General features: G+C 36.0%; 1 protein-coding gene across 1 annotated transcript in view; it reads left to right on the top strand.

Moving 5' to 3' along the window:
* The window catches only part of LOC101849279, a gene marked incomplete in the record, with an annotated part of 263,881 nt that overhangs the window by 178,933 nt on the left and 72,213 nt on the right, over window positions 1–12,735 (top strand). The window contains 7 exon segments of the mRNA XM_013079452.2: window positions 1,133–1,249; window positions 2,709–2,825; window positions 5,901–6,026; window positions 8,066–8,185; window positions 9,003–9,122; window positions 9,920–10,036; window positions 11,727–11,849. Coding sequence (XP_012934906.2) covers window positions 1,133–1,249; window positions 2,709–2,825; window positions 5,901–6,026; window positions 8,066–8,185; window positions 9,003–9,122; window positions 9,920–10,036; window positions 11,727–11,849 — 840 coding nt within the window.

Raw genomic sequence — 12,735 nt, 5'->3', positions numbered from 1 at the left:
TGGTCTGTAACCAATTTTAAAAAGAAAAAGCTGCTTTCTTACATAAGTTACTGAACATAAGCAGTTTAGACCTGACAATATCTACATGATTCAAATGCCTAAGTGACAGTATGACGGCATCTAGACTTTTGAATTATGATAATCAACGCCACTCAGTGAGCGCCAATGGTCACTTGAACGTTAAAGTTATCGACAAAAGCAAACCAGAAGTAATTTAAGAGTAATTATAAAGTTAAGAGTAATTATTTCACTTGGGTTGGGTCTTCTGGGGCTGGAATGTTTTTGGCCTCATGGAGTTGGTAATAAAGACCATTCATCTTAACGTTCAATTTATACTAGATGTTTTGGTTCAGTGTGTATCAAAGGCAACGAACGTTTGTGACAATGGGGTCGTTTTTATTTCAGATAGGTCTCAATGGTCCAGAAATCAAACATCGGAGGAGGGGGGAGGGGGGGGATATTGTCTTGCTTTCTTAAAAATGTTCAAGATTATCCATGAGCACATGTCTGTGCAGCTTCAGTTTTCCTTGCACTATACAGACTATACAGCCATAGTTATGTTGTAATGCTTCTATTTACTCACTCTCAAATGCACTTTAGACTCTTTGCCTATAAACAAAAGACAGAGGTCTGAATTTGATTACAAATTTTCTCCTCCGCTTGAAGTCAAGTTGTCATTCTTTGAAATTACAAAATAATTAACGAAAAAAAAAAAAAATTCCTAAAACTTCTGTTCTTTTTTAATAAAGCGTTCTTGGTGGATTATAAGTACTGTGTTTGCTAATTTTTTACATGATTTTTCCTGTGATATCAAGAGCAATACATTCATAGAGAAAATGAACGTCGTTTTTTTAGATAAAATAAAAGATGTTTGAGAATCTGTAGTTTTTATGCTCTTATACAAATCATTGAACACAGAAGCAAGCCATGCATTTAATTCTCATGTGAGTAGGATTTATATCAATTTCTCCACTTGTTTGTTGGAATGCTCTATCCCTCTCAGTCTGGGTTGGCCCTCATGACAGGCAAAGTCAAAGCAGCCCACCTCCTAATTGATCTAAAGTGTGTCATAGAGAGCATAAAACATCTACAACTCAGTCACTATGATAATATACTGTTTCTTTCTTTGCAGACATTGACGAATGTCGAACAAACGTTTGTGGGGTAAATGAGGTGTGCACCAACTCTGTAGGTTCCTACAGCTGTCCCTGTGCGACTGGATATGTGCTCTCTAACTCAGTGTGTACAGGTAATAATAATAAGCCTAATAATAATAATGATAATATTTGCTCATCTGTCAATGTCCGATCTACAGAGGAGAATATTTCTTAAGCAAAATAGGAGAATTAAAGGAAGACATGTTTTCTTTTGCGCTTTTTTGTAGCTTCTTTGCATACCACCAAGTCCTCTTAAGACACTCACACACACCCAGGTAAGTCAAAGCTGTTCCATATGGCTTGCTATGTTTTTTGCTGACTTGGCAAAGTCAAGCCACTGTTGCACTACTGATTGAGGCTGAGCTTAAACCGCAGGTTTGTGAAAGGAGAAAATCAGCTTTTATTTAAAAAATAGATATAATCAATGTAACATAGTCAGACCTTGTTTTTGTATGGGATAGAGTGCCATATAAATGCAATCTATTTGTAATCAAAATCCATGTTATTTCTAAAAATCACAGACCTGCAGCTTAATGAGCCACAACTAAGATGGGCCAGTGGAACTGTGTAACACATCATGATTAAATTACTTTCTTTACAGCGGAGATCAAATGGGTCGTGACTGAGTACCTTTCTTAGAAACTGATGTTGAGCAGCTATGGTGTCAGAAAGCACAATAAAGTGTTTGTAGATTTTGCATTCCCTTTGAAAAAAAAAGAACTAATTTGGTATAGAGTTAAAATTTTGTTTTTGTACAGTTCAAACTCAGAATCTTAAGGGTTCTTAGCACAGTATTGGATTCAAAGGCTAAGTAAGCACTGTTTTATCACAAAAAACAGTATTGTGTGTGCTTTATCTGTCTATGAATAGTATCTTGTGACGACAGGTGTCTTAAATAATTAAGCCAATGCTTATTTGGATTTGGCTGCTCAGTCTTTCTCTTTTATCTAGAAACTGATTTTGACTTCCCCTTTCCTTCAGTTGTGACCTTTTGAGATTTAAATGCTTATTGTCGGCTTCCTTTGTCTAAAAAAATATCTGTACTTTCTTTTTGAAGTGATTATTGTTATGATTTCTCCGGGTAAGACTTGTTTTCAAAATTGAATTTATTGGAATGAAATATTAAAATTCTGCATCAGTTTGTAGATTTGACATTTTCTCTCAACACAAAAAAACCCTTGTTCCTGGAGTTTTGTATTTTCAAAATTCCCGGTTCAGACATATTTCACTGCATTGCACAGGCTCAATCGCAATTAAGCTATCCGCTCATAAGAAGTCCAATTAGTGTCACAATTTGTTTACCTTTTATGACTTTTAACCTAACTTTATTTACTTGTCATTATGTCATCGTACTTCTCTTTACTAAAAAAAAACCAACAAATTATGGAGTGATTTCAAAATTGCTGTGCTCATTATATTATTATTGTAATGCATTTTTTTAGAAAAATTGCAAGGCACAGAAAAACAAATATAAGCTACTGTAATGCTCTTACATTTCCCATACTGTTCAGTCTGTTTGTAAATAAAATTGAAATTGTTTTTTATCCTCAGATAAAGATGAATGTACTGGAAACCCATGTGATTTGAAAGAGGTGTGTACCAACACACCAGGTTCTTTCAACTGTACGTGTGATGTTGGCTTTGAGCTCAATGGAACCCTGTGTACAGGTAAGCCTCTTCTTTTAATCTCTGTTTTCCTAAATCTATTATAATTTGTATCTCGTTGCCCCACTGTCCTACCTGTTTCTTTATCTTCAAGACGTCTAAAAATTATATAATTTCCTTCATCAGCAGCCACATGTCTTCTCTAATCTTTCAGAATGTTTTATGGTACGGTGTGTTAAACATAATGAAGTTATTTTAGTGGTAACACCTCTTATCTGAAATCTTGTCTCTGAAAGAACTGAACCTGATAGAGGGATTGCCATGAAAACTTATTCAAAACCCATATAAGAGTGAGCTCTGTTTAGAATCTGATCCTGGCTGGCACACACTCCAGCTCAGCTTCATACCAGCAAGCCTATACACTACACTATCAGTCTGTTAGAGCTAGTAATTTGTTGGTTAATTGCATGCCTCTGACACAATTTAGATCATTTTAAATTAGAGACAGGTTGGGGGTTCTCATGGCCTAGAGGTTAAGGTCTTCGCTTTTCATTCATTAGGTCTCGGGTTCGAACTCGAATAGCGACAGAAATTTTTTTTCACTAAAATTGTCTCCTTTCACCTCCTTTCCTGCTCTCTAGCAATGTTTTGTCTTCTGCTTTCGTCTCCACTTTCTGCCCCTACCCTCTCACCTCATTTTCCCCTTCCTCTGGGCTCCTGACTCTTTCTGCAACCTTTCTACTGTTACTCCTTGGCTCCTTCTTTTTGCTGTCTTTCAGCCACACTCCTGATCTTATGGTAGGAAAGATCTACACCTAGCCTTCTGGGGTAGGTCTGCAAAAAAATCTCAGGGGTCCAGTGTGCAAGTTATGCACGTTAAAGATCCCTTGTTGGTCCAAAATCGATAAGAGTAGGCTGCGGCCACCACCCGGACAAAGTTCAAAATTTCCTACCAACTGAAAATGTTTAATGTGTCCCAGCGTGTCCCTGTATTGTAAAAATATAACTTTCCTAGCTATTTAGAAACTGTACTGTGATGGACAGGAGCTGCAACCAGCAGCAGCTATTAAAACATTTTCATGAAAACTAAAAGTTACTAAATATACAAGCTTAATAATAATGATGACAATAGTAATAATATCACTTACAATATTAATAATAGCAACAGCAATAACAATAATGATAATTACACACTTGGTTGATCCCTTTTGGGAAATTTAGGTTACAATGACAATCATATTTACATACTTTACACTATTGAATATTAAGCACACAAGTAGCATACAAAGAACACCAAATAGCGTACACAATATTGCACTAATGCAGACAATTTTACAAGTATTGTTGGTTGCCTTTGCTGAGCAGCCTTTTTTGCTAGGGTTATTGTGTCTTGCTCAAGGACACACTCCAGTGACCACCCGTCGAAACCCTAGCACTATGTCACTGATACGGTACTTGCTTAAAAATTATTTGTGAGTCCGAAGTCACTATAACCTGTCAGCCACCCTTTTTATCTACAGATCAAATCATTGAAAGAGAATTTAAGTCATCCAGTTATTTAAAATTATTCATAACTGAGAATACAAGAAGACCTTTTTTTTCTTGACATCCCTAATATAAAAATGAATTGAATAATGTTATGATTCTTTCAAATGTTTCATTTGCCTGTTGATGAATTTATACCTTAAATCTATGAAAATGGAAATAGCATGGTTCTATAACACAGCTCTGATGAAACTGGGTTTTTTTGTTGTTGTTTTTTTCTTTTTGGTTCATTAGACAAATATTACCAGATTTTTAAATCTATATGATCACGATAAACAAGAACACAAAAATCCGTCAATATAATATCAAAACTTATTTTTGGATGCTACAATATTTTTTACCAAGTGTAGTCCACTTTGTTTTTCTGCACTTATACATGTTTGCTGTTTAAACATTTGTCGTACATCTAGTAGAATTAGGCTGGGGCTGAAATATGAATTGATGGGTTGGGTTTGGTTGTTTTGTTTTTTTTTTGGGGGGGGGGGGGGTGGGCCTGCTAATAAAATCAAAAACGCCATAAAATTCTGATGATGGCTACTTTTCTCTCACTGCCATTGTTATGCAACTTACTTGCTTTTTCTATTCGGTACAATTTTTCTTTGCCAGATTAGATGCGTTGTTGAAACAAGCTTGCAAATTAATGATGTTTAATTTATGCATTTCACTGTTCTCGAAATACAGTGTAAAATGTAATAAAATGATGAACACAGTATCAAGTGAACTGTTGAATTCATGGTTGTATTGGTATGTTTGCTTGTGGATATGTTTTTGATACATTCATGTTCATATTATTATGCTACTGTTTTACAAGAGTTTGATATTGAAGAGTAGGCCTACTAGAACAAAATTGTAACAAAATGTTAATGGTGTGAATATCTTTAGAGTGTTCTATTCCATGCAGTGGGTAAGAAAACAGGTACATGTTTATCATGTGAAAAAGATGATAGAATTTTCAGCTCCTTTTCAACCATTCAATTTTTGGTGATAATACAAAAGAATTTTTGTTTTTGTAGTTGTTGGAGAGGTATTGTTAATCTCATTTATTATAATATTTGCAGCAAAAGGAGGTACAATACGCCTTGGATATTGATGATGAACAAATAACTGTAATTTTGTTGAAGTTTGTAGTCCTCTGGTCTGATAATTCATAATGACTGTGGGGGGAAAAAATCAGTATATAGTCCTGGATAATCGTATTTTTACTGAGTGAACCCTTCACTACTCAAGGGATTCCACAATTTTACACACCCAATTTAAGGCAGTGCAGAGTGTTATTAAAACGACTATAATACAGTGACACTTTGATGGATTTATATATAGGCCCCTATGTGGGCACTCAAATTATTTTGGATTGGACAGTGAATAAATAATAAGGGTGTAAATAGTAGTAAATGTGGCACAGAACCAGATGTGGATCTTTGGGTTGATAAAATCGGTACCCTAGAAATGTGACTTACGTGGCAATTTGCTAAAATCAGAACCAAAATGACCATGTGGCGATCTAGAATCAGAGTCAACTTAAGATAAACAGTTATGTTGCAGCAAGATCTTTTCTTTTGACTTTCCAATAATCTGAACTCAATCTTTGCCCAGATGTGAATGAATGTGCAGATGACCCATGCAAAGCTGTGGTAGAGGTGTGTGTCAACAATCAAGGGTCATACACGTGTTCCTGTGCCGCTGGTTATCAGCAAGTCGTTACAGGAGGGCCATGTGAAGGTGAGTACAGTAGGACATGACTATAGCGGCGCCCGCTGCAGCGGGACGATCCCGACAGTTGTACCTTACTGGAATCCCCCTTTTTTTGATCTATATAAACTCAATTACCTGTGCTTGGGTATATCGGGGCAAGGAATATTCCAAACTTGGATACAGCGGGAGGAATCGAGCGAGCTCTAGATGGGGGGGGAAGGGGGTTGGAGGGTGGTGAGCTGTAGGCGGGCTCCAAACAGGCAATCAGCGGTACAGCGTTGTGATTGGTCAGTCTAGTGATGAGTGAGGTGGTGCAGGCACATAGAGGGGAGGCGGCAGATAGAGATGGTGCAGAGAGACGTGTTACGTGAGCCAGTCCAAATGTGATGTGCCTTAGCGTCGCCTAGGACCTGTTTTATTCAAAGTGCCTCTTTAGGCTTTTTAAGTCCACTGTGGACAAAATTGTAATAGGCCAAAAAGTAAAATAAGAGAAGAGCATTGATGTGCGATCGTTGATGCTCAGGCATATGCATGCATCCACTTCGCCAGTTCTACAGTAGTAGGCCTACCAGTACGATAGACAGCACAAGGAAATGCTTCTCACTTGAATTAACTTTTTCTGGATATATTGCCGATATATCAGGGTGAGTCCACACCCCTTGTGGACGTATCGCCGAAACATCGGCTGTGATAGGGTGCCTCAGTTTTATTTCGTTTTAACAAGTTCCGTCATTTATAATTACTTTTTATTGCTATTGAAAAACTCGGAAAGGATTTAGGAAATGAAAACTTCTAGTTTCACTTTGTCTAAGCGTGGGTTTGGGGAACAACGAGTGAATTAGTTCTTGCGGTCTTGCATTAACAAAACGATGTAATCGGACTCAGTATGAATATCATAACTCAAACAAAAATTGGAATATTGCTTTCAAATAAAAAGCCGCGCTTTCAGACATTTATGGATTATGCTCTTGGCCTGTATATGATAAGATAACTATGCTGATGTGCTTTCACGTGTTTGGTGAATTAATTTTTTACCGTCAAAATTTATTTTTCTCATCACCATCGCCATTTCTAGCCCTTCGAATGCATACTTATGTTCAAAATTAATCTTTGTTTCATATTGGGATGTATTCCTCATTCAATTTCCTTCAATTTGATATATCATATATTACGTTTTGAATGATGGTTATGCTTCTATGAAGTTATTTTGTACCCCACCTGTATAGCCTTATCGAGCCACAAGTTAATTATGTCTAGACCCCCAAAAAACCTATGTTTGGGAAGAGTTAAAGGCAGAAATAATGTCACAAGAAAAGGAAAACTAAACTAAAGCCCAAATTTTTATTGATATGGAAGGGAGGTGATCATGTGAATTGATATAAATTTCTCTGTAATTCCCCTTTGCATTCCTATAGCGGGAACTTGCCTACAGTGGGATTTTTCTTCTGGAACCAAAAGTCAAACTATAGTGGGTCCAGTACAAAGTGTAGGTCAATCTGTACACAGCTGGAGCATGTTGTTAGCTTTTGGACAAGATGTTGAAGTATGATTCCAAAGGTTCCGTTTCAAATCCTTTCGTAGATGTAAGTCTTAAAAAAAAAAAAAAGAAAGAAAACTCCCTGTTCCTTGCTTGTAGACAATATAATGATGTCAAAGGTTCAGTTTCCTTTCCTTTCATAGAAGTAAGTTTTATTTAAGAAAAGCTGTCTGTTGTTTATGTTCCAAGGCTCTTAATTAGCCTCTTAACATTTTATTGAGGTAAGGTAGAGTTTGTATCATATATTGTAAGCGGCTCTTATCTTCATCTACTCCTCAGTTACCAATATACTGCAGTTTTGTACTCTGTACTTTTGATGATGAAGTGTAATAGTGATAAAAGCCTGTAGGCCTAAGATGCCATTCCAGTTCAGATTGAACACTTATATATAATATGTCTCTATACTGTGTTGTGAGACTGACAATTGTAAAGAGTTGCTGAAAATAAGATTCCCCAACCCCCCCTCCCCCACCCCCACCTGTCCCAGTTGGCTCATTTCTTCATATGTCTATCCTCAATGTTTGCCTAGATGTGGATGAATGTCAAACACAACAACCATGCCAAGCCAATGAAGACTGCACAAACAACAATGGATCATTCTCTTGCTCTTGTTCCACTGGCTACCTGCTGGAGAATAACACTTGTGTTGGTAAGTGCAAAGAGCACCTGCTTTTAGCAGCAAAAAAGGGGAGTTGGTTATTGGAGTTCAATGTTGATTAGGTTTACGAAGAAACAGATTGTTAGTTTTAGTAAGGTTTTAGGGCGCTCACAACTGCATAAGGTCATATGAGTGCCAAGGGGTAGATGTCAACAGAGAAGTCAAAACGGGGAATCAGGCTTTCTCTGCTCATTTCTCTATCCTCAACAGCGCAAAGTCTGCTTCAGCTATCAAGGCACCCCGGAAATAGCAGTTCACAAGAGAGTGACAAACATACAAAAGAAGTAGAAAAAAAATGACAATAATAAGGCTGAGGAAAGAAAAAGCAGCAGTTCCCTCGTATGTTATTTTGGCACAGTATGAGCATGACATTGATAAATCAACCCATTTACAATTCTACTGTGCATAAGAACTTGCTAATATCCCCCCTTTGGGAATGGCCTTAAGACAACTTCAGTCAGTAGCACTGCCCTGGTGAGGGAGCACAGATTGTTAAAAGTGACTGATACCGTTATTGATGTAGCCTGCAAGAAAAGTCATATGTATTCCTTTCAAATACAGTATAAGTCATGGCAGGGTATCAGTGCATTGTTCAACTAAGCGTGCAATATTTATTCCCACATTCAAGCAGAATTACACACACAAGTACATACGTACTAAATGTAAGCAAATGACATCTGTTTTATCGAGGTAGGATTTAAATATAAAACTGTTATTACTATTTTTGACACTGTTCAATATTTAACATTTTAATTGATATTGATTCTGACAGCACAGACTTTTAACTACTTTTGTCAATTCTTTACAGATGTAGATGAATGTGGAGGAGCGAACCCTTGCTCAGCGAATGCAGACTGCGCCAACACTCCCGGCTCATTCACCTGTACATGTAGTAATGGATTTACCTCATCCGCTTCAGGGTGTTCAGGTAAAGTAATAAGATGTATAGAACGTGCTATTTTTTTTTCCCTTTGAAATAGTCTATATACATACAGCTGAGTTCACCTTTTTACAAATTCAGACAGATGGAAACAAACCAATACTAAACAGAACAGGTTTTCTTTTTCTTAGATTTGTTTTTGTTCATTGGGATCATTAATCAGTATACCAACTATGTATTGAACCTTTCTCAAACGTGAGCTTGGTTGGGGTGTTTCTTTATCTTTACTCAAAACAAAAATTTGTAATTGTATTAAATTAGGCTTTTACAATTAATTTAGAACAAACCAAAATTGGCCAACGTCCATTATTTTAAGAAATTAAAAATGCCACTCTTTAAAAATGAACTTTTCTTTATCATGTGCGTCTTTTAAATGCCTCAAACTTAAATACAAACCCCCCACTGCAACTGAAATTCCATTGCTCGTGTACCTGTGCTCTGCTCAGTCGAACTTGAAGTAATTAAGCTTCTCTAGTACAACCACATGAAGATTTGTTAAGGTGACTTCTATCTATGTTGTCTAAACAAACAAATTTAGTTTCGTCTGACAGCTTTGTCTGCATCTCAGGATGGCTACTTCGAATTGTGAGGGAAATTCCTGACATAGAAGTGTGAACAAATCCATCGTTCACTTCTGCAAACTTAAAAGAGCTGTACAGTGATTTCATCTTATTTTTTAAGTATATTGCAAGATGTAAGAACAATGTTCTGCAATTTACATTTTCTTTGTCATTTTCGTGATTGGCAAATACTATTTAAAACTTGTTGTGTTTTTTTCTGTACAGATGTAAATGAATGTCTGAGTAGGCCATGTCTGGCGAACCAGGTCTGTGCCAACACTGAAGGCTCCTTCTCGTGTTCATGTGCCACAGGCTACATTTTTTCTCCCGTTGGGTGCATAGGTAAATCATTTACCTTCTGCTTTGCTAAATTATCCTCCTTATATTATATTACTTTTCTGGCATACAAAATTGTCCTCCTCATCATATCACATTATTTTCCTTGTGTGCCAAATTATTCTCTTCTTCATATTATTTTTCTTTCCTTGTGTGCCAAATTATCCTCTTCTTCACATTATTTTTCTTTCCTTGTGTGCCAAATTATCCTCTTCTTCACATTATTTTTCTTTCCTTGTGTGCCAAATTATCCTCTTCTTCATATTATTTTTCTTTCCTTGTGTGCCAAATTATCCTCTTCATCACATTATTTTTTTTTCCTTGTGTGCCAAATTATCCTCTTCATCACATTATTTTTTTTTTCTTGTGTGCCAAATTATCCTCTTCTTCATATTATTTTTCTTTCTTTGTGTGCCAAATTATCCTCTTCATCACATTATTTTTTTTTCCTTGTGTGCCAAATTATCCTCTTCATCACATTATTTTTTTTTCCTTGTGTGCCAAATTATCCTCTTCTTCATATTATTTTACTTTCTTGGTGTGCTGAATTATTCTCTTCATCATATCTTTTCTGTCAGGTTAGAGTCATTCTTGAACTCTGTGATTGACATTTGATTCTGTCAACAAATTTCACTGCTTTAGAAGTTCCATTTAAACAATGTTCCTTCAATAATGAATGCATGATTATTTCATGAATCAAGGAGTGCTTGTATTTTTTGTTGTTGTGGTTACTAGCTTATGGTCCTTCATGGCCCTTTCTATCTGTTTAATAAATCAGCTAGTCTGTGGCTGTAGTTGATAATTTTTGCTCGCTTGCTGTAAACGAGAATAACAACTGATTTTCCGGATGAGTTCGTCTTTTGATGACTATCATGATTGAGCAATGGCAACAGTGTCAGGAAATTTGAGAATATTGCTTCTCCTGGACCACTGACTTAATGCATGGTTAAACTAAACCAAAACAATTAATAGAGCTATTGACAAAGTACTTCTGAATACGTTGCCTTAATATTTTCTCAGAACTCATAAAATTGAGAAAAATAAAGGAGAAATATGAAAATATAGATTTTGATATAGAAATATGTGAATGATAATATTTGAAGCACGAGGTTTGAGTGTGATGACATTCAGGGGTATTTTCTTATACAGAAGAAGCAGTCTCTTACACGACCAGCAGAACAGCCTAAAAATGTTCATTGTATTACATGTAGCACTTTTGTAATATGAAAGACGTTTGGGACACTCAGTTTGCTCTGAGATATCATCAAGGGAATAATGAGAGAAAGTGGAATTTGGTTTCACCTCTCCCTGAGAGACATGAATTGTGAAAACAATTCAAACTGAGTAAAGGTACATGCGAAACTGAAACTCAAATGAAAACTGGCTGATCAAGAGAAACATAACAAAATAAGAGGAAGAATGAGCAATATTTTCCATTTATTTTTTTGCACCAAGGCTAAGGTTCATTTTTATAGAACAATGAGAAAATGCAGTAAAGAATGAGCATTTTTTGGTGCTAATTTTGGTGGTGTTCAATTAACAATTTGTGGGGAAGGTAACTGAAATCTTAGGTTATACGGTTTAAATGTCTTGATTTGTGAAGATTTTAAAATATTTTAAAAAAATTATATTCAGAACAAAAAAAGAAACTGATTCACTGTGTAAACTGATGACCATCTTTTCAATCTATGCCCAGATATAAACGAGTGTGAACCACTAAACCCATGCTCTGCTAACGAGGATTGTACCAACAATGAAGGATCATTCGTTTGTTCCTGCTCTGCTGGCTTTGAGAAAAATGTGAATGACACATGTGTGGGTAAGTATCAAGTTTTCCTGCTCGTGGTCTGAAGAAGCACAAGCAAAGAATTAATGACTTATTACTTTCAAATGTTTGATTCATTGCCAGTGCACCAATTAACACTTGCAGTTAGTCACCTGGCCGTATTATGCACTCATTACCGCTGGCGATTTCATTTCGTCGAATTGAATAGGCACTCATAATTAAACAACGAACGGACCCACTTCAGTTTAGCAAATGTCGAAGAAAGTCATGCTATAATAATATGATAACTGAATGGTTGATGAAACTCTGAATTTTTAAAGCGTGTTACTTGGGCTGCAAAGGTTTTTTTAATTAAAAAAATTTCTATCATGGCTTCTGCATTCTAAAATGGTGGGGCATTTGAGGGTTTTTTTTTCCTGTATGAGCCTTCGGTACTGTAAGTTTTAAACAGCAACTACTACTTACTTTTGAAGAATCTTATTGTATTTTGAAACAAATCTTTTGGGCTCCAGAAGTCATGTATAATACACATTGTTTCATAAAAAGTTGGAAGCTCTCTTCTTTTACAGTAACTTGAGCTCAATTTCAAGGAATGAACAGAAACTTCATTATTATGATAGAAATGGACCACTTTTCATGCTTGAAAATTCTTTTGATGGAAAACAGTTATGTTTCGGCATCTGCTCTGAACTAGACTAAACATACTATATGCCAGGGTTTTTTTTTAATGCTATACAAATTTGCAATTTTCATGATTTGTAAGAAAGAATTTAAAGTTATTCGGGCAGTGTTTATTGTAGTTTGTATTTAAATGTCCATCTGTTTCTTATTTTAGTTCATCTTCTTTTTCTTCTTCTTCTTCTTCTTCTTCTGCTTCTTCTTCTTCTTCTTCTTCTTCTTCTTCTTCTTCTTCTTCTTC

The sequence above is a fragment of the Aplysia californica genome, unplaced genomic scaffold (genome assembly GCF_000002075.1).
Source record: "Aplysia californica isolate F4 #8 unplaced genomic scaffold, AplCal3.0 scaffold00052, whole genome shotgun sequence".
Classification (NCBI taxonomy): Eukaryota; Metazoa; Mollusca; class Gastropoda; order Aplysiida; family Aplysiidae; genus Aplysia; species Aplysia californica.
Note: the sequence above shows the minus strand (reverse complement) of the source record. Positions and strands in the feature narration are given on the sequence as shown.